Source organism: Myxocyprinus asiaticus, chromosome 34 (assembly GCF_019703515.2).
Source record: "Myxocyprinus asiaticus isolate MX2 ecotype Aquarium Trade chromosome 34, UBuf_Myxa_2, whole genome shotgun sequence".
Lineage (NCBI taxonomy): Eukaryota > Metazoa > Chordata > Actinopteri > Cypriniformes > Catostomidae > Myxocyprinus > Myxocyprinus asiaticus.
The window spans coordinates 20249957-20272398 of record NC_059377.1 but is presented as its reverse complement, the minus strand read 5'-3'; the positions used below and the strand labels follow the sequence as shown (position 1 = coordinate 20272398).

The window sequence follows — 22442 nt, the reverse complement described above, 5'->3', positions numbered from 1 at the left end:
TTTGGGGATTTCGGCTCTGTGACTGAGAGGTTGGAGTGCAAACGGACACCGGTTTCTTCCACGTGTTTGTCGCACTCCCCCTGAGCGAAAGCGCGAGCCTCATCGGACATGCTCTGAGGCCTAGCTCGGTGGCCATTTTCTGACGAAAAAGCGTGCGAAAGAGTTACCACGCACGTCTTAAGCCTTTGTGATTACAAAATGCTGTATAATGAATTAGTCATCGGAAGATAAGGAATAATTTGCCCCTTGTCCTTATTGTCTTTTTCTGTGTCATTCTGGGAGAATGCACATAAATAGGGCAATAAGGCCTTTTCTCTCTCCTGTCCCCGTTCGAAGCACACTGCTCGTGGCAGAGGGGATCATGCAGAGACCGGTGAGCCTGGCCAAAGAGTGAGGGGTTGGAATAAGATAATATTACCCAGCAGAGTGTGGGCAAACCAATGCGTGAGTGCTTCGTCGGCCCCATTATTCTTTCAGAATTCTATCAGGAGGTGCGAGGTATTTTTACCATTTTCTTTATGTTTCGCCCGTTCGTGGATCACGCGGGCGTTCTGGCGAGACAAGAGACGTGCATTGCTATCTCTGCTCGATTTTTCAATGGCAGCATAGATGACGCTTCTTTCAGTCAGCTGTTGGATCTACACACTATGGCTTTGCAGCCCAACCAAGCGCATCGTGTAAGACAATGACTTTGAGCTAATATCGGCTCTGTTTAGAATTTCCCTCGTGCTCCCCCCGCAGTTTGCACTGGGGAATGAGTTGTTCAAGGTGATGCTTTTGTTCTGCGAGGATGTTTCACATGATCTGGGTACTACACGTTGTTCCCCCATTAAATGCTGGGACCGGTTTAGTGTCTAACCTGTTTCTTCAGTACACTAATTAAGCTCAGTTTCCCCCGTACATTATGCTGGCGAAGGAGTGTTGAATATTTTCAGCTTGAGTTTTTCCTCTGTCTCCATGACTAAGAGTCCCGGGGCATGCGTAATATAACTCAATGAACGTTAAAAATAGATCTACACATGAGCCTTTGTGTAGCAAAGGAAATGAGCAATTCAGTGAGTGAAATTTGACCATATTAATGTATCCGTTTCTCTCCAATCTGCCCTTCGGTTAATATCGGGATGAGTTCGCCATTGTATGTGCCTCAAACGTTCGAAAAAAGAATATGGTTACGTTTTTCCCCGCAGCTTGCTGGGGAGCAAACATAAAAAAATAAATGAAAAAAAAAAAAACTGCTTCCCGAATTCAACCTCTTTCTTCATGACCAAGGGTCTTGAGATATGCGTAACAGAATTCGATGTTCATCAAAGCACGTGTATACACAAGGCACACATTCAGCATAAGCACTACATGTTGTCCCCCCATAAGAATGCAGGGGCCGTTGTGCGCAATGTCCCCCACATGCACAATACTATGGCCACTGTGACAAACCAGCTCTCCTAAATAAACATCTCCCCAAATGTTCATACACTTTTCCCCGTTCAAGATACCAGGGAAAGAGTTTATTCTATCAGCGTCCCTGCTGCGCAGGCATCTCAGGGCGCCCATATTTCATGCCTGAATACAATAAAGGCAAAGACATTATTAAAACCTCCTCAGCCAGCCTCAGTATTAAAGGAGCGAGCTTTACCCTCTGCTGTGCCACTGGTTCAGAGGCAGCCGGCAAGAATAAGCCAAGCACGCCATCTAGTGGTCACAGGTCGCGCTGCAGGCCAAAGCCATGTATTAATCCTTCTGTCTGCCCATCTGTCGGCTTGGCAGCAGTTGAAGGGCATCTCAAAGTGGGTGCTTCAAATGATAAAGAATGGTTATATAATTAAGTTCAGGCGAAACCCACCTGTGTTCAACAGGGTTCTTCTGACAGAGGTTTCTGTTCGAGAAGCCCCGTTTTTGAGGCAGGAAATTCACTCTCTCATAGAAAAAGGAGCAACAGATGAAATTCCCCCTTTTCAGACAGAGTGTGGTTTTTACAGCCTTTATTTCCTGGTCCTGAAAAAGGACGGCATCTTGTGTCCCATTCTAGATCTGAGGTGCTTGAATTCCAAGCTGATGAAATGTCAATCCAGAATGCTCATGCAAAAACAAATAATGTCACAAGTGCAGCTGGGGGACTGGTTTGTGACAATAGATTTGAAGGACACTTACTTCCATATTCAGATTGCACCGAGGCACGGGTGCTGTCTCAGATTCGCTTTAGGTGGCAAAGTGTATCAATTTTGCGTCCTTACGTTCGGACTTGCATTGGCACCACGCACTTTCACAAAATGTATGTATTAAAGGATCTTGGTCTGTGGGCAATGGAGGAGTCAGGAGACAATGAAGCAGGTTCAAGGTCAGTTTCCTTTTAATAAAAAATAGTCCACAGTTGACGGTTACTGTCAAAACAGAACCAATAACAGAAACACTCTCTCTGTGGTTTAACTCACCGGTCACTCTCTCTCTCCTCTGATGCTCTGGCGTGCCTTTTAAGTCTCCCTCCACCATCACTATAATGAGAGACAGGTGTTAGAGACAATTATAAGCCAGGTGACGAGCCTTACCGCTCTCCCTCTACCGCAGACCGTCACATGACCACAGTATGGATGCGGCTTTGACAATGTGAGGCTTCAGGGCATCCGCATTTTGAATTATATCAACAATTGGTTGGTGCTGGCAGAATGTCATTCTCAGCTTCTTGAATAAACCTAAACAAGAGTGTTTTGTTGTCAAGGCAACAGACTCTGTTTCTAGGGGTGGAGCTAGATTCGTGGATGATGCAGATGCACCTGTCTCCAGCTCACATTCTGTCATTCTGCCTATGTCTAGCGATGTACAAAGTGGGACATGTTCTCCCTGCGAGAACATTTCACAGGCTTTTGGGGATCATGATCGCGGCTTCCACTGTCATTCCCCTGGGTATGTTGTATGTGAGAACTTTTCAGTGCTGGATGAACTCCATAAAGGGACTTCAACCACTGACGCATGCATTTCGTCCCTTCAAAGTGATACGTGGGTGCTACCGTACACTGTTACAATAGAAATGGACGCAACTTCTGATGTTGGGCGTTCAGTTGGCATAGGTGTGCCGCCGCAGAGTTATAACAACAGACACCTCTACACGGGTTGGGGCGCTGTATATGAGGACCATCCAGCCTATGGGTTTTGGACGGGCCAGTGGCGATATTGGCACATAAACTGGCTGGAGATGTTTACGGTGCTACTGGCATTAGAATATTTCCTAATAGCCTAGTCCTTATCCAGTCGGACAACAGGACGGTGGTGTCCTACATCAATCTCCAGGGAGGGGTGCGCTCTCATGCCATGCTGAGGCTGGCATGGCGCATTCTTCTGTGGGCATGGGACAATGTGCTGTCTCTACAAGCCATACCTGTCCCGGGCCGATTGAATTTAGGGGCGGATCTCCGGTCCAGACAGGGTTTGATGCCCAGAGAAAGGACATTACATCCTCAGATTGTGAAATAAATCTGGAGAAGTTTCAGCAGAGCATAAGTGTCTCCTCTGGTTTTTCCTCTCGCCCCCGGCACTGCTGGGAACATCAATACGTTAGCGCATCAGTGGCTGACAACTTGTCTTTATGCATTTCCTCCTATCAGTCTACTGCACGCAGTACTGCAGAGAGTTCGGGAGGATCGGGTTCGGCTATTGTTAGTGGCACTGTATTGGCCATCTCAGGTATGGTTTTCAATGCTTTTGGAAGCTCCTTGGGAGATTCCGGTCAGAACAGACCTGTTGTCTCAGGCTCGGGGCAGCATTTGACACCCCCGACCAGACTTATGGAAGTTATGGGTATGACCCCTCAACGGGACGCTCTATTGACAGATGGTTTATCACCCGCAGTGGTTGATACCATTCTGAATGCAAGAGCTCCATCAACCAGGAAGCTTTATACGTTTAAGTGGCATATTTTTGATTCTTGGTGTACGGCGCGAGGAGAAGATCCAATTCATTGCCCTGTCGGTACAGTGTTGGAATTTTTGCAAGAGTATTTTGGAGCCGGAGTTGCCCCAGCAATGCTTAAAGTGTATGTTGCCGCTAAAGTGGCTGAGCGCATGCTTGTTAATGGAGTCTCTATCGGTAGACATTCTCTTGTCTCGCATTTTATGCACGGCATACGCAGGCTTAGAACTGTGCGTCCTGTCTGCGTTCCCTTATGGGATTTATCTGTTGTTTTAGAAGCGCTCTTGGTAGCTAAATTTGAGCCCTTGGCAACAGTTACTGATAAATTTCTGACTCTTAAAATGGCCCTGCTGGTGGCATTGGCATCGTTTAAAAGGGTTGGTGATTTGCATGCCCTGTCGATCAATCCCTTATGTATGGATTGTGCACCAGGATATTCAAGGGTGGTGCTAAGATCTCGCTTGGGCTATTTGCCCAAGTTCGTGTTTACATCCTTCGCTCACAGACTATCAGTTTTCAGTCTTTCTATCCTCCCCCATTTGAGTCAGAAGAGCATGAAAGATTACATATGCTTTGCCCAGTTAGGGCACTGTGAGTTTATGCTGACCACAATAGCCAGTGGCTTAAATCAGAGCAGTTGTTTGTGTGCTTTGGTGGCCGCAACAGAGGTGTTTCGGTGTCTAAGCAGAGATTGACTCATTGGCCTGTCTATGCAATTTCCAATGCAAATGAAGCACGTGGTTTACCTTCGCCTTTGGGTATTTGAGCCCATTCTATGAAGAGCTAGAGGTGCATCATTGGAAGACATTTGTATGGTGGCAGGGTGATCCTCTCCGCATACATTTGTTAGATTTTATAATCTGGATGAGGGTTTGATTCCTGCTTCACACATTCTCTCTGTTGGAACAGGAGTGAGCTCATAATTTTCTCTGTTTATTCAGACACTTTAGCTCGCTTGTGCACCGCTATATGCTTGCTACACGGGCATAGACAGTTGGCAGCTTCTGTTCGCATGGCGTGAATGTACAGTATATCGTTCACCCATAGTGATTACGTAGCTCGCGTGACCTCAATAGGGAAAGTCTCGGTTATGTGAAGCATAACCCTGGTTCCCTGAGAGGGAACGAGACACTGCGTAAGCTTTCCATATTCCGTGCCTTACTGTAGAAAATCTGATGCGATGGCGTGAAGCAAGTGCCTTTATGGAGCTTGTGACATAATTCTCTGGGGGCATCCCTTAAGCACCATCAGCCAATAAATTGGCGTGATTGTATAAGGGCTTCAGACCATGTGACATGGGACATGTCCCCATAGTGATTATGCACTGTCTCGTACCCTCTCAGGGAACCAGGGTTACACTTCATGTAACCGAGACGTTAAACTAGTTGCAATGGTGCATGGGGAAGGTCTTTACCTCAACATGTCTGGCTTGGTCGCTATATATTTGGGGGGCAGTGGTGGCTCAGTGGTCAAGGCTCTGGGTTACTGATCAGAAGGTTGGGGGTTCAAGATGCCACCATTGGGCCCTTGAGCAAGGCCCTTGACCCTATCTGCTCCAGGGGTGCTGTATCATGGCTGACCCTGTACTCTGACACCAGCTTAGCTGGGATATGTGAAAAAAAAAAGAATTTCACTGTATATGTGCAAATGTATAATGTGTGATAAATAAATATAATTAATTAATTATAATTATTTCTGGCAAATGGCTGCCCAACCTGTGCATATTTCCTGTGGTGGCAAATCTACAGTGGCGTACCGCAACTCTTGGGATCCATGATGCTGTTTTGGGAAATTTAAATACTTCTCTCTTTATTTACCCTTTTTGTGCTGAAATGTTTTCTATTCATCATTCTAGATTTTTATCTTATCTGTGAATCTTATCTATAGAAAATGTGAATACGGTGTGCTACAGCACTACTGAGGCTGTGGGGGTGTCCTGCATGCCAGTGCAAATCAATGCAGAATAGTGGGTGGGAGGAGGATCGTAAATGGAAGAGTACAGCAGGTAACTCTCATTGCTCACTGGCTGAATTCACATGGGTGAATTGGGTTGTAGACCAGAGTACTAAATCATGACTGCAGTAGCATGGCTAAGTGCTGAGTGTGAAGACAGGTCAGTAGGGCAAGAGGGCCAACCTCTGAGGAGTGTTTTGTAGTAACAACAGGAAGTGCCATTACTGTATGATTCATCAAGCGATTGATATATAAAAATGGCTAAAACAGGCTCTTTTAACATACCACATGGATGGTCAGGATTCCACAGTACAGGATTAAACCAAACCTGCTAAAAATAAATCCCTCCTGAAAAAAAAAAATTTGTTTCCAGGTCTTAGCTGTTTTAAGATGGTTTACCCACTCCAGCCAGCTGAAAAGTGCCAAAAACCCTTCTAAAACCAGCCAAAAGACCAGTCTAATAAGGCAGTTTTTTTTAGCAGGGAGACAACAACTGGATCTCACTACATATATGTTATGTCAGGTTTTATTACAAATATATACTGTATTTTATATTGAAATGTCTGCTTATAAAACATTCACCTGTTTCAGTGTCTTGTGCACTTTTATAAAGTTATTCTCTCTTAAAACTTTTACAAGCACTTTAGAATGGGAGAAAAACTCCCAGGAGGACTGAGGCTTGGGCTGGTTGGGGAAGGATGATAGGTTAGTGTTTTACCATACAGACATAGGGCTCAAAGCACAACTTGACATCAAGTACAAATGTGAGCACTGATCAGCCATTCCAGTTCATTGCATTTTACATTGCAAGAGCTTTTGCTATACAGAGAGAGATAAAACATGTATGATGCAATTTGTGTCAGTTTTAACAGACTAAACAAACAATATGGAGACATATTGAATGGCTACAATAACCTGGGCACAAGCTGTCCAGTGCTTAAGTTGTCCATGATTTTCATTAATGTCACCAGATTGTTTGGATGATTTGGCTGTCAGTGAAGTCAAATGACCCATTTATGACAGTTTCTTGCTGCATTTAGAAGTCCACAGGTCGTACCATCATAGTTGTCATGGAAGCCATCCAGCTTGGTCCTTTCCAGTAGTACCATTTAATGCTATTATAGTGTACCACATTAGAGTTTCCAGAATAGTATATCCCATTGAGATTAGATGGCCCACAAGCTTCAAACCACCACCCTGCAGTGACAAAACATAAATTTTCCTTGATCTGTGAGTTTTAAGCACTATATAGACATTCTATAACTTTCAGAACTCACACTTCTTCCCAATACAAAAAGAAAATTTATTAAAACCAGTCATGGTGAAGCAATTAGAAAGAAGAAAAAGATATGCCTGTTAGTGTAGTTGATATATAACTAACAGTCTGGCTGTAGTTTGCCAAACGTTGATGCGTCAACAAACTGGTTGTTATGTGATGGTGATGTCGTAACTCATGAATATTATGTAGGTTATGCAAACATTGATAGGTTATTTTCCTGGACTGCCCTTTCATGTAACCTAATTAATATTAATATCAGGCTGTCCCATGTTCCTACAGAGTGGCACTATTCTCTGAAGTTCTTTCAGTACTTTTCAACATTAATTCAATCTCCTTAATAAATGTATGAGTAATCATTCTTTCACTCAATTCAAGAGAGTCATATTTTATTTGGGAACTTCATCCTTAAATCTGCCAGAATATGCTGACTCAATGGTGAATTTGCTTTGACATGTTAGATGCATGTATGTTTACAGTAAAACTGCACATTTTCTGATATCCCCATCTACTAAACTTTTTTAGCCTGCATCAACTAAACTTCCCCAGAAAAAATTCCCCAGAACTAATGTGGTGAAATTAATGAAAGTGAATGAGAGCCTCTAACCTGTGGATATGCATAACATATTTAGGAAAGAGAAGATAATGTCTGCTTTTAAAAATGTCCCTGATTATATCAGTCTGGCCTAAACAGTTTGTGCTGCACATTTCAATGTGGATAGTTTTCTGAAACTGTCACAATGTAATTGTAGGCTTTGCAAAAAGGCTGTTATTAAAGAATGGGACAGCGGCAACTGTACTGAACCCGAAAGTAAACCCACAACCTGTAAGTAAGCGTTGTTGTTTCTCATAAGAGATTAGCCAATCTTATGTTATAGTCTGAAGGTATCGGCCCATTTAATTCTAAGAGCCAGAGAGTGTAAAACTATCATATAACACTTTATCATGCCTGTTTTTGTTGTGAGAAACCTTGAGAAGCATTATAAATTGAAATAAATAAATAAATAATAATAATAATAATAAAAAGAATGAAAAAAATCTATGATATGACCCCTTTAAAACCTTGACAGAAACACTCTGAAAGCAAATGTAAAATTTGTATTTTGGGCATATTAAGTTTAGGTCATTGCCATTATTTAAACCAAAGTGAAGTTAAACTGCTTTTTCATTTAATAGTCTACCTCTTCTTTCACAGTTGCCATGGAGACCCTTGATATTGCATCATTATTGTAGTTCTTATGTCTTGAGCAATCAAGGGATGTTGGAAACCTTTTTTTTTTTTTTTTTTTTCATTATATACAATCACAGAATTAGAAGAAGAAAAAATGTTAGAAAAACATGTATAATGGTAGACAAAAAAGATACGGTATGATACCTCCAGTGGCCATCTGAGCACACTTGCAGCTGCATTGGTCATTGTCTTGATCCTTAGTGCTAAACATCGTGCCTGAGTGGGTGAGACTACTGGTGCGTCCTGCTGTACCTCTAAAACCTCTTGCATGGACACTGGGAAGAAATAGGAACATGCTGTAAGCCTACTGTGGGCCAAATTGCATTGACTATTTCAATAGGCATAGGTATCCAATATAGAGAAAACAATATACATGATTACATACAATATACAAGAAACAATATGAACAACATTACTTACACAAGACAATCTTATCAAGAAGTCATAGCCCTAATGCTACTCCTAAAATTAGAGGGTAATGATTGGTCAACAGGAATGTTGTTCTGGGACCAACATAAGATGTTCCAGGAATATAAGAAAAACAAAATGGAAAAATACACCAAGGCTGATGTACAGAAAATAGTAGACTGTCTATTGTCTGATGGCAACATGAAAAAAAGACTACTTCTTGGAACACCTTTGTGGTATAAGGTGATGGCTAATGGCAAGCAGACACTACAAGATAGAAGGTTGTTGTCCTGTGCACACTTAACAGTTTCTTGTTGTCTGTCATGTTGGTGCACACTTTATACAAATTTTATAGCAACTTTTAGAATCAACGTTAGAGTTGATTCTTGTGAACATGTCAACAAACAACATGAATGAAAGGCTTTCGGTTGTTTTTGCACTGATTTCACATGAAAAAGTACCAAAAAGACAGAGCTTGAAGAGATGTGTGCTACAGTTTGATTTTTGTTTTTCACCCTCCTCTTGCAGTCTTCTGTTCTTTCAGTTTCATTGGCTGTTTGCTCATTGCTGCTCTCTTGCTAGCTGGGATAGTGTGCATACCTGGGACTGGCCAGTCATTTATAGTAGCATTTGTGAGTAGTTGCAGTGTCTGATGTGGCTGCTATCTGGAGCTTTTTGACATAGTGTAGTTAGCACTTGGTACACTAACGTTGCTCCGGGAAAGTTATGTTGTGCAGGAGACGTCAAGAACTTCTCATGATGGTCTTCAATTTTGCTACCATCTTCTTATTTCCCACTTCATCTTGTAAGTCCATGGTAAGACCAGTAAAAGAGTCAGTGTTCTTAATCAGCTCAGACATTTGAATTATCCTGTTTAAGATAAATACTATGAATAAAGTTTAGCTATAAGGTGACCTTGCATTGTTGTTTATATAATGCATAATCAGATTAAGGCATCTGTATCTTTTACATTCATTGTTAAACCCAGTAAATGGACCGGCTGTGAGCCTGTATCAGATATTCCTATGAGATTTCACTCTTTTTCGCTTTCTGATTTTAGAAAGCTCTAAAACTTATTAGCGTGCATTCCAGGCTATTCAGCCTCCATTATGCACAATCCATAGTCGATGATGTCTCAACAGGAGGGATTGTGAGCATTCAGCACACACAGAGCCAGAGAAAAGACCACACAGCAAGGCACTGCGTAGTCTTGGCTGGAAAAACATCCTTACACCACGGGTTGCTTGGTTGGTTATTCCCATATGGGCCAAACTCCCTTTAGATGATTCCAGTATTTTCAGAACACTACTAAAATTCAGAATGACCTTATGAGGTATACATGGAATACAAACATGGTAGGATCTGGCCATTGGTTGTTCAGCATTTTAATTACATAAAAAAAAAAAAAAAAAACAACATAAAAAAACCACACACAAACACACTAACCCTAACATTAATCCTTAACCTTAACCCAACATAACCCAAACTATCCCTAACCTTTACCTTCCAACCCTTAACCTAACCCCTAACCTTAACCCTACTCCTTAACCTACCCATACCTCTACCTCAGTAGCAGCAAATGTGAATCTGGTGAGAATTTTGCAGAACAACATGTTGTTACACAATAAATATACTGTAATGTATTTTAATGTTTGAACATAGTAGTTAAAGAGACCTAAGATAAAGTGGGACTGCGGCATGGACACAACGTAAGAACACAGATAAAGGTGTATACATACAATGCTAAATCGGGGTAATGAGCAAAGATCTACACATGTTGATTGGTTTATTTTAAAACCATTTATGACCTTACACCGATAAAGGAATGCCGTTTAAATGACCACACACGTTGTCAGCTTATTACACAATCAGTGTAAGAATGTGCATATAAACACGCTCACTGTTGTTTCTATCTGACACCAATATTACAACTCACACCTTTTTGGAATGTTAGTTTCTATGCCAGAGTTATATTCCAAATCGTTTATTTTGAGTTCAATTCAATATTTGTGGTTCTGATTCATTCACAGTACAATTATGCCCACAAGCAATGCTGCATGTTTATTTGCATCCCTTAAGAAGTGTGAGATTTGTTTAACTCTGCATTTTCGGGCAAAGCCTCATCCTTGGAAGTGTTCTGCACCTGGGATTGCTAGACCAAAAGCAGCAGTGGTGCTCTGAGACATGGTATTTACCTTAAACTTAGCTCTAAAACTATCATTGTGACTGAGGTGCTTTATAACAAGAGTGTTTTATTTCGTATTCCAGAAAATGACAGAAGATAAGCCAAAAAGGACCTGAAATGTGCAAATAATGGTTTTAAAGTGCTACATATGTAATTTACCTCTGATTCACAATGCATTTCTGAATCAAAATTAAGTCTTAATCTGACTTGATACAACACAATTTGACATGTTTAAAAGATCTCTGGACAAAGTCATTAGACACAGCACATATTCCACTTAAATGACACATTTCTATCTATATGAAATAAGCAGTATGACTCCCACCAGTGCAGTTAGGTGTTTATTGGGTTGGACTAAATCACAGAAAAAAATACAGCTGTAATGAAAAGCTGGGGATTTTTTCTCCTGCTTTTGGCGTTTAAGAATGAGATTGCATGTTTGTGAACATTCACGCTTTTATGAATCTCAAATTACCCCATTTTATACACATTTCAGCCTGATTTCATGAAAATTACCTTACTGGCGACATTTTGATGAGGTTTTTAAGGTTGATGCTTGTGGCAGGATGGAGGGCGGGGCCGTGATTTGATTCCTCACACCTGGCCCCTAATTAGGCTGATTAAACCCGAGAGGGATAAAGGTGACTGGAGACGGCAGTGCGACAGAGAGAGAGTGTTACGGACAGCTGCCCGACCTGTGTGTGTGTATCTTGTTGGTTCAGTTCTTGATTAAAATATTATTTATATTGTCAAGCCGGTTCTCACCTCCTCCTTTCCACTGAAGTGTGTAACACTGGTGCCGAAACCCGGGAAGGAGGAGGGATGTGCCATAGTAGAGTCCTCGCCACTACCATCCACCCCAACGGAGCAGCCACAGCCATCCGCTGGGGGACAGAGGAGCCTGGCCGCCTGAGAGCGGAGGAACGGCCGCCGACCGCGAGGGGAGGAGGGGCTCCTAACCGACATCCTGGACCGGTCAGGGCCGCAGCCAGGGGCGGAGGAGACCCCCAGGGGAAAGGGGGGGGTGGGGGGGTGTACATCATTCCGGGGGCTCCCCGGCCTGAGAGAACGAGGGAGGAATGTGGCAGGGCGGAGGGCAGGGCCGGGTCGTGATTCCGCACACCCGGCCCCTAATTAGGCTGATTAAGCCCAAGAGGGATAAAGGCAACTGGAGATGGCAGTGAGAGAGAGTTACCTGTGTGTCTGTGTCTTGTTGGTTCAGTTCTTGATTAAAATATTATTTATATTGTCAAGCCGGTTCTCGCCTCCTCCTTCCCATTGAAGTGTGTTACAATGCTCTATCAAGTTTTAAATCAACAAAATCTACCCCTAAACCTAATCGATAGTGTCATTAAAAGCAAATGTGACATAAATAAAACACTTGCTGAAACAACCACATTTTGTAGTGCTTCTGTGACACTTTTGGCTTACGCGTCGACTAGTTTGCTCTTCAGGACTCCAGGTCCTTTGCATTGCAAAAATTTAGCTACTGTTTAGCTACTGTGCAAATTGATCACACTCGAACTAGCTCATAATTGCAGTTGGTTATGTAATGCAACTTAAAAATATCGCTTTACAATCATGCGCTTTAGTAAAAGTATTTTCATGTCATAAACTATCATTGTGTGAGAAACAGGGCGAAAAGTAAATGTTTATGAACTGATAATCTGCCTTTTTACTCGTGATTTGTGTAAAAAAGGGAATACAAGTCATCACTGTTTTAGTGCCTCTAGTGTTGTTTTCACCAGGAATCAGCTGCGAAACATACAACGAGCCACGTAAAAATCATTTTGCAAAAATGATTAATGAGACCAGGTTGAGACATTTACTGACCAGAGAACATGGAACATTTAAATACCTGTACTTCTTATCCTCTCCATCAATGTAGAAGTGGTCATATTGAGAATAAGCCTGGTGTCCTTCTGCATCTTTGAGATGGACCTGGAGAGTGTAGTCTTTATATGTGGTAAGCAGGTGGATAACATCATTTCCTAACCAGTGTTCTCCTGATGGATCTCCAAATCCCTTCATTGTATGTGAAGAAAAGAGAAGAAAGCGGATTACTGACATTGCCCTTACAATATCAGTAGGAAATTTACACACTAGTAAAAATTTCACTTCACCTTCCATAAAAGCACTATAGGAAAATGTTGCATTTTAAAGTGGCTGAAAATCTCTCCACATCCATGGACCAACAAATCAGATGGCACTATTCCAACATTATTTAAACACTGTGAGATGTGGTGCTGGTTGGGCACTCAAACGCTGTTATCAACAATCTACAGGGGCTCCCTACTCCCACATTCCATCTGGGGCCAAATATGCATTATTCACTTGTAAAAAAAAAACATTTTTATTGGACAACAGCAAGAAAAAAGAAACAAAACTCATGCAGTTTATGCAGCCAGTTGGGTACTCCCAGAGCAGTTGTAGCAATTTCTCATTTAAATCACCCCTAGGTGAGACAATTAACCACTGTTTTCACATTTAAAACTTGATAACAGTATAGTTCAGAAAAGTTAACTCTTCAGGAAGTTGTTATTTGTGCAGGTAGAAGACACTGGTTTTAAAGTGACCTCTTTAAAGTATTTATACAAATTAGTCTTACTAACAATGTCTTTTGAAGTGAACACCACTGTTTTTATTTTATGTAACTTATTTTCAAATGAAGGACGCAAAGTGTGAGTGATTATGTCCTACTTCCATTTAAAGCTTTTACCATCATAAGACTTCAGACCCTGAGTCGGAATAAATATCGACTCATTATACAAGTCATACTCCCATATAGGGAGGGAATGTACATGTACAACAACAGAAGGAGACATGGGAACACAGAGACGTCCAATCGAAATGCTATGTCTCAAGCAAATGTCAGCAGGGATCACAACACATCAGTAATCTATGCCTATACATGTAAAATGCCATGTATGAGTTAGACATTCTCCATCGTGTGCAGTTTCATTATGTTTTTAAATGTCAGATTAATGGTGTGTTTCGAAGAAGACGAGTTTGCATAAATCAAGAAATCACAATAAGGGATAGACAGTGTAACATGCAAATTATAACGGTTATGTCTTCATTAAAGGAAAGATCATACTTCATTGTCTAATGTAAATTCACTACAAACATTTTTAAAGGTGAAGTGTGTAATTGTTTTGTATGGTCAATTACATTTTTTCCTATTCCATCTTAATATGCAGAGACAACTTTAAGTAAGACATTCAATAGTTGATTTCCCCAAAAGGTGTAAACATATTTTTGCAATGCTCTTTGATGTCAATGGAGGCCCAGAAATTACACATATTAACCTTTAAATGTCTCAACATTTTCTGCAACTGGGTCTATAAATCATAATCTTTGTGATTTACAATACAATGTTCATTTGGACAGCAGTGATCCCAGATAGCAAGGAGACATTGATTCAACGTTTATTTTTAGTTCTGCGCATGTGCATCATTTGAATCTGTAACAGCTAGTTGTCAGACGGGTCACTGGAAAAAGCTATGCATAAATTTATTTTTATTCATCATTTTACACAGTGTTTTGTCCATCTATCATTGAATATCACTTTAGAGTTTAAATGTTTTGTCTTTCAATGTTTTAAAAACTTCAAACTTCATAATTTTGTTTGTGCATGCATGGCATGATCTGAAACAGAGAACTGTGTTTTACATAGGGTGACCATACGTCCTCTTTTTCCCGGACATGTCCTCTTTTTCGGACCTTAAAAAAGTGTCCGGCCGGGATTTCTACATTTGCGAAAATGTCCGGGATTCGGCTTTAGTTGCATTATGATGTGCATCTGGTCTAATACTTCATTGTGTGTGCATGCATATTTGCATTGCTTTAACCCCTCTTTGTAAGTCCCGCCTTCTCGCACAACAACTGGTCAATTATAAGAGGCTTGCAGCAACTATTGGCCAAATTCCTGCCTGTCAATCTCTCCGCGAACGCGCGAAGCGCTGTTGTGTTCGGCATCAAACAGTTGCTTGACAGTAGCAGCAAATGACAGCTGAGTGGAAACAATGCCCAAACGAAAGTGCAAATTTAGAGAAGTCCAGGTCAAGGTCTTTTGTCCACGTCGAGATCCGTGAAAAGCAGATATGAAGGTATTTTTGGAGCAAAACAACTGAGCGCCTGTGACAGTGGAATTTGTAGTTGTAGAGATTAGCCACAAATGTGTATCAGTAAATTTGAAGTCACAGAGAAAAATGTTTTAAGAGTTGCAAACTTATAGATTTTTTTCTCTCTCCCACAAACACAACACAACAGTTACACCTTCTCAAATTCTTCATTGCAGGTGCACAAATCCTATTCTACGAATCACAAATTAAGAAACTCATACGCTCACATTTTTGCTACAGTTGCTGCAGTGAATATGATGCAAAACACATTCACACACCCGCATCAAAAAATGTGAAGTCACGGATACATTTTGCTCATCCGCAAATCAGTATGTGAATTCATCCATGAGAGTTGCACACTTGTAGAATATTTTCTCACAAATTTTTTTTTTATAAATAATGTTTTTTTTCTTAGATATTTTTCTAGCACAAACACAAGTACATAACTACAACTGCTTGAATCTGCTGCTATGAGTCTCAAACACTGTTTTCGCTTGCAAATGACAAGTTTAGCGCGCTCTTACTTTTGCACCACATATCTATGTAAAATATAGAGCAAAAGTGATTTGTGCATCTGTAGAGGCAGCAGCGGGCACTGTTCAGAGATCAGAGAATTTTGACCAATCAGAAGAGCTAGTTTGGGTGCCTATCCATTGGTGGAAATTGGCGACCGAACGAGTAGGAAAAAAACAAAACTTCTTGTTTCATGAAAGGTAAGCTAATGCTAGGCTACCTGCACTGTTAAGTTTGCTATTCAGTCGTCTCATATTAAAGGATACCCTCATATTAAATGATTTATTCCTTATATTCTCTTCTGCTTTACCTTCTAGAAACATGACAGAACAGGGTGGGTCTTCGCAGGTGAGTATCATATCATAAGTATGCACCTAATGTAAGATTACCCTTATGAGAATTTACCATGGTCAGAAAACCATGGGTACCATGTTTTTTTTTTTTTTTAGTAGATAGTAATTTTTATAGGAATACCATAGTAAAGTAAAGGGATGTCAGAGTTTGTGCTACAGTAGGCAATTTGCCCAGTAATTATTACTCCCATAGGGAAGCAGTCCCGAAACTGGAAGCTGCAGTGAGTCACAGAGCGAGTTAATTAACATTTTATAAAGACTATAGGCGATTTAAAGCATGTTTTTCATCCAACGTCACTGCAAATAGGTGTTCCATATAATATAAAATCAATATTTACATAGTCTAAGAATAGTAAGTTATCTCACTCCCATGTGCCCTGCAGTGTCCCACTAAATCACGTCTGCTGACCTGCAACAGAGGCTTAATCACTTGGAAACAGGTGCTTCCTCACGAAACTAAGCTAGAGTTTAGTAAGTGAGCGATAATGTCATATTTATTATTGTTTCTCTGTGTCATGACTATAACAAATAGAATTCTGGTATTTTAATTTCAGGTTTGTTTTATGCAAAACTGATAAATTATTATAGTCCATGTGTGATCCACATCAATTTCGGGACTGCTTCCCTATGGGAGTAATATTTACTGGGCAAATTGCCTACAGTAGTGCAAACTCTGACATCCCTTTACTTTACTATGGTATTCCTATAAAAACTACTATTCACCATAAACAAACATAACAAAAAAAAAAAAAAAAAAAAAAAAAAAATGGTACCCATGGTTTCCTGACCATGGTAAATTCTCATAAGGGTAATCTTACATTAGGTGCATACTTATGATATGATACTCACCTGTGAAGACCCACCCTGTTCTGTCATTTTTCTAGAAGGTAAATCAGAAGAAAATATAAGGAATAAATTGTTTAATATGAGGGTATCATTTAATATGAGACGACTGAATAGCAAACTTAACAGTGCAGGTAGTCTAGCATTAGCTTACCTTTTGTGAAACAAGAAAGGCTAACCTAACTAAGAAACACTGATTACCAACGTAGCTGACCAGCACGCATTTAAACTATAAACAAATGTATAACGGTGAGTGATTTCAGAAAAAGAAAGAAAAAACATACCTTTATTGGTATTTGCCACTGCCAGCTCGGGAAGATGCTCATGGAAGTTTTTTATTTTTTTTTTACTACTTGTTCGGTCAGCAATTTCCGCCATGGATAGGCACCCAAACTAGCTCTTCTGAATGGCCAAAATTCTCTGATCTTTGAACAGTGCCCGCCACTGCCTCTACAGATGCACAAATCACTTTTGCTCCATATTTTACATAGATATGTGGTGCAAAAAGGAGAGCACGCAAAACTTGTCATTTGCAAGCGAAAAACAGTGTTTGAGACTCGTAACAGCAGATTCAAGCAGTTGTAGTTATGTACTTGTGTTTGTGCTAGAAAAATATCTAAGAAGAAAAACATTATTTATGAAAAAATATTCTACAAGTGTGCAACTCTCATTGGATGAATTCACATACTGATTTGCTGATGAGCAAAATTTGTCCGTGACTTCACATTTTTTGATGCGGGTGTGTGAATGTGTTTTGCATCATATTCACTGCAGAAACTGTAGCAAAAATGTGAGCGTATGAGTTTCTTAATTTGTGATTCGTAGAATAGGATTTGTGCACCTGCAATGAAGAATTTGAGAAGGTGTAACTGTTGTGTTGTGTTTGTGGGAGAGAGAAAAAAATCTACAAGTTTGCAACTCTTAAAACATTTTTCTCTGTGACTTCAAATTTACTGATACACATTTGTGGCTAATCTCTACAACTACAAATTCCACATTTACTAAAACGCATGATTTGGAAGACAATACATTTTAACATTTGCATTACATAACCAACTACATTTACAAACTTATTCCAGCGTGACTAAATTGCACGGTAGCTCAACTGAAAGAGCGTTGTACTTTGAGCTCAGAACACTTGGGATCGATTGAGTCCAGCAAAGTACACAAGTTGACACGTGAGCAGGAACTGTCATAAGGGACATTAAATGACGTGGTTGCTTTAGCTATTGCGTTTTTCATCTCACATTTGCTTGCATTAAACTATTGATTAGGTTTACGTGTAGGGATTAGGGTAGGGGCGTCAGTTTTGCTTAGTAAAATCTAGAACAGCAGATGAGGTTTTTAAGGTCAATGCTCTATCATCTCACATTTTCTTTTAGCGGTGGACATTTCACCTTGAAACTACAGCGATACGTGTAATAATCCATGTAATTTCATTTTGCGAAAATGTTGCCACAGTCACATAATTTTCATAGGATCAGACTGAGAATGTTTTAAGCAAGTCCTTAACACGCTAGTTGGCTCGAACTGCCACCGTAGACCTTATTCATAGTAGTGCCAAATTAGATTTTTGACATGAATGAAAACAAGCTTGCAGGGATAGACTAAAGGCCCGGGTAAACTTCATTTTTCCACATTCCGGATCAGATCGTGCCCAGCCGACCGCGTTGCCTTTCTGAGTATACGTTTCTGACCGCGAACGAATAGGAACGTGTTCGACGCATGCACACAGCCAAGGACCACATGCCTGAGTCAATAAAATCTAGGCAGCACGCGGCCAAGTGGCTGTGTTGATGACGCAATTTGCATCACACATACTGTGTGTGAAGCGATCCACAATGTGGACACCCGAAGTATACTTTGGTCTTTACAGTCTTTTCAGTGGCATGCACTGTACAAAGCTGTATAAATCTCCTAGATCACATCTAATTTTCCTCAACTCATATGGAAAAATTAGTTGCTCTTTTTTTTTTTTGTTTACTGTAATTACTGTAATACTAGAATGTTTCGTCAGCAGAACGATCCAAACTACTTTAAAGGGGTCATGAAATGCTCTTTTTGTTAATAAATATATTATCTTCCCTGAGGTCCACTGAAAATGTTTTTTTTTTTTTTTTTTGCATTAAAACAGTCATAATTTATTAATATATGATAATTTTACACCCTGTCTCTGGCCCTCTGTCTGAAACGCTCAGTTTTGGCCTAAGCGCCTCCTTAAAAATAAGCTCCCACTGTTATGATTGCTCGCCCACTGTTATGATTGGCTAACATCATGTAGCCCCTCGAATAGAGCCTTTTTTCAAAAATAATGGGAAGAGAATGAACCAGCTCAACAACATTATAAAACTAAATGTCAGTGTTTAAACATAGCACACATCCAACATATTGCATCCGAATATATTAAACTGTTCATCTCAAGCACAACTGTTCACACCCTGTCTACACCGGAAGTGAGATTTGCATCAAAAGCAATAAAACCCATTATAATCAATGATGATGTCAACCATGGAAGCGTTTGTTGCGCCTACAGTAAACAGATGTCCTGTTCCATTTTGCACTGCAAACGGTGGTGCTACTGCTGCCAACAACACAAATAAATGGTTTAGAATGTTTGTGTCGACGCGCCCGGTGTAGACAGCCTCAAGCCACTGCGTCGCGTCAACGGATGCGCCCGGCGTGAACAGGGTGTCAGCACCATAAACTATCACAGTCATGACATATGAAATATTCATGAATTAAACTGTTTACTCACGGTTTTTGCGATTGCGTCGAAGTGTTTTAACTGCCCCATCCTTCAGTAACAGTTCATTTGCAAAGCTTGAATCGTATCATGACTGGTATGATATGAGCTGAACATACAATCCACTCTAAAATACACTGAAGTCACATCCACATCCAGTGTCCAGTATTATTCCATCATGTTTTCATACACCAACAACTAAAAATAGCACAGATGGGCGAAATTACGTGAAGCAGCATCTGAATGACACAGAGCTTCTCTTCTTCAGAGTTGTAACTTGACACCACATCTTTTAAAAGCGGCCTGAGATATGTATCAAGTGGTCAAAAACATCTGTCTGTGCATGTTTATGTAGAAAAACATTTAAATCCAGACAGGCACATGAAGGTGTCTTGTGTAAGTCCACTTAGAATTAATCTCCCATGACAGGCCCCATCTCTCTGCTCTTCAACTGTGTGACTGACTGAGCACCAGTGGGCGGGGCCAGTGGTGCAGCAATGATGGAAAAATAGGCGTTGCAAATGCAGATGTATTTGGTCCTTGTGATTTCACAAGTTCCACGAAATTCCAAACAAGCCATTTTTGCAGCTTGGTTTAAATAAATTCTCTTTTTCTATAAAGGAGGAAGGTTTTCATTTCTGAAACTTACCATTTGTTTTTATAGTACAATGACCTCTTATATGTCAAAAGATCAAGGAAAATGTGATTCCTCACAACAAGACCCCTTTAAACAACAGTACAAGTCTGTTGAAAAGAGTGTAAGTCTATCCCTGACAGCCTAGTTGTCTTTCTGGTCAAAAATTAAAGATGCTGCTACTGTGAATAAGGACAAACTATACTTACCAGTTTGTAATCCCTCCAGCCACGATGGAAATCTACTGATCCGTCATAACGGTGCTGAAAGACCGTCCAGCCTCCTCCTCTTGTTTTCATGTCACAGAATACCTGGTCAGGAACAGACAGAATCAAATTACATGCCATATATATACATATATATTTTCAAATTTGCACTTCATAGAGATAACACTTGTATGATTTCAGAATGCATTGGGGAACAATGTAAGAACATTCCTTTGACATTGAGCTAATGTTTATGGTTGGCACACATCTAAGAATTACAATGTGTTATTTGATTTAATAAATGTTTAGAGTGAAGGTCCTTCACAAAGTGTATTTAAACATGGTGTTTTATTTTATTAAACAAAAAAATACAGCTAAAGCAGTCAGTTGTGGTAGTTTTCCTTTATTTCTTGATTAATATTTTTAGTTCATGATTTTGTGAATATTATGGCACAATTCAAAACAAAAACTGCAGCTCAGAGATTTGACTTTTTGTTGACAGACTTATTTCCCAGGAAACTCTGCAATGAATACATCAACTGTAACTCATGATGTTTTGAATAAGAACATCTCAGAGTCAATTATAAGGGTCTTCCTTGCCTCTGTTGGTTGCCTGCACTAACAAAATAAACTGAAAGTAGCTTAAAAGGATGAGTGAGAGCATTATGAGTCATCAGTATTGAGCTTTTGTTTTTGGTTAACCACTGCACAATACACTTACATGCCTTACATATAATGCACTGTCCAAATTTTAACCATGCAATAAACTAAGTGTCAAGGAGCCATTTTTGACATATGAGCACACTACTCTTGCAGCTTGGCACAACTGTCCATTCAATACTTTTTAATTATTCCACTAAAAAAATTATTAACCATTGATTTGGTATTGAACAAAGAAAAAAAACAAACAAAAAAAAACAATTATAATTTATTGTTTTGAGGGAGAACCTGCAAATTAGTATGAGCTATGAGCAACAAAATAAAATAATAAAATGGATACTCATGGAATCCCATCACCGACATACAGTTCATCAAAACTAATTAAAGTCAAACCCATAAAGGATTTTCTTCTCAAATATTAAATATTTGAAAACATTCAAAGTGTCACGTGTATGTGTTTCTTTTTTTTTTTTTCATGTTTTTTCATGTTTTTTTATTTTCAAGTTTAGTTCCTGTTCCTGTCATGTCATGTGATTTCTTGTTTCCTCGTGATCTTGTCATGTGTTTCCCCTGTTCATGTGTCTTGTTTTCATTGGTTCATTGTTTGATTACTTTGTTATCAGTTCTAGTTTGTCATTGGTTTTAGTTTATTAGTCTTGTTATATTGTTTATAATTCTGTCTGTTCATTGGTTGTCTTGTTACCCATGTCTGTGTATTTAAGCTCTCATGTTTGCCATTGTTTCTTGTCAGGTATTGCGAATGTAACTTTGTTGTTTTGTTTAAGTCAAGTCTAGTTTCATGTTAAGTTGTTTATGTTCATGTTTAGTTCACGTTTATAGTTAGGGTTTTTTGGGATTCCACGTTTGTAAATAAACTGAACTTGGGTTCATCTTTACGTCATCGTCTCTTCGTCTGCCTGTTGACAACATTGTTACACCAAGTAAATTATCTCTATAATTAAATGATTTTCTCCCATTTTCCCAGCTGTTTCTAAAAAGAAATAGGCTTTAGGAGAAGGAAATGGGAATAAGTTCTTGTCAAAAACAAGTGGGATAATGTAAATTTTAAGCCATTGGCAGAACCAACTAATTTAACCATCATGACCTTCCACTGTGAAACTTAATACTGCTAATCAGGTTTAAAGCACTGGAATTGCTTACATGTGGAGTGACGTTACTGTTGGGGAAAGTGATTACATTCTTTTCACTACAACGTATCTTTTTTTTTTTTTTTTTTTTTTTTTTTTCAGATAAATCTTGAGATAAATATTACATTTTCTGCTTCTTTGGTGTGCACCTCAAAATGACGAGTGTTTCAAAATGACAGACCTCAACCTGAGCTAAACTGTCCAGCAGTATCTTAGCCACTCTCTGGAGAACTTGAGCATTTATAATTGCAGACACATACAGTAGAGT

The 22442-nt window shown here is 39.8% G+C and overlaps 1 protein-coding gene across 1 annotated transcript in view; it reads right to left on the bottom strand.

Moving 5' to 3' along the window:
* Positions 1-6376: 6376 nt before the first annotated feature.
* Positions 6377-22442, bottom strand: part of LOC127425209 (angiopoietin-2-like) — a 40397-nt gene continuing 24331 nt past the window's right edge. The window contains exons 6-9 of the mRNA XM_051670930.1: positions 20370-20471; positions 12809-12975; positions 8502-8632; positions 6377-7047 (exon numbers count right to left, since the gene is read on the bottom strand). Coding sequence (XP_051526890.1) covers positions 6887-7047; positions 8502-8632; positions 12809-12975; positions 20370-20471 — 561 coding nt within the window. The 3' untranslated portion in view covers positions 6377-6886. The remainder of the gene's footprint in view (positions 7048-8501; positions 8633-12808; positions 12976-20369; positions 20472-22442) is intronic.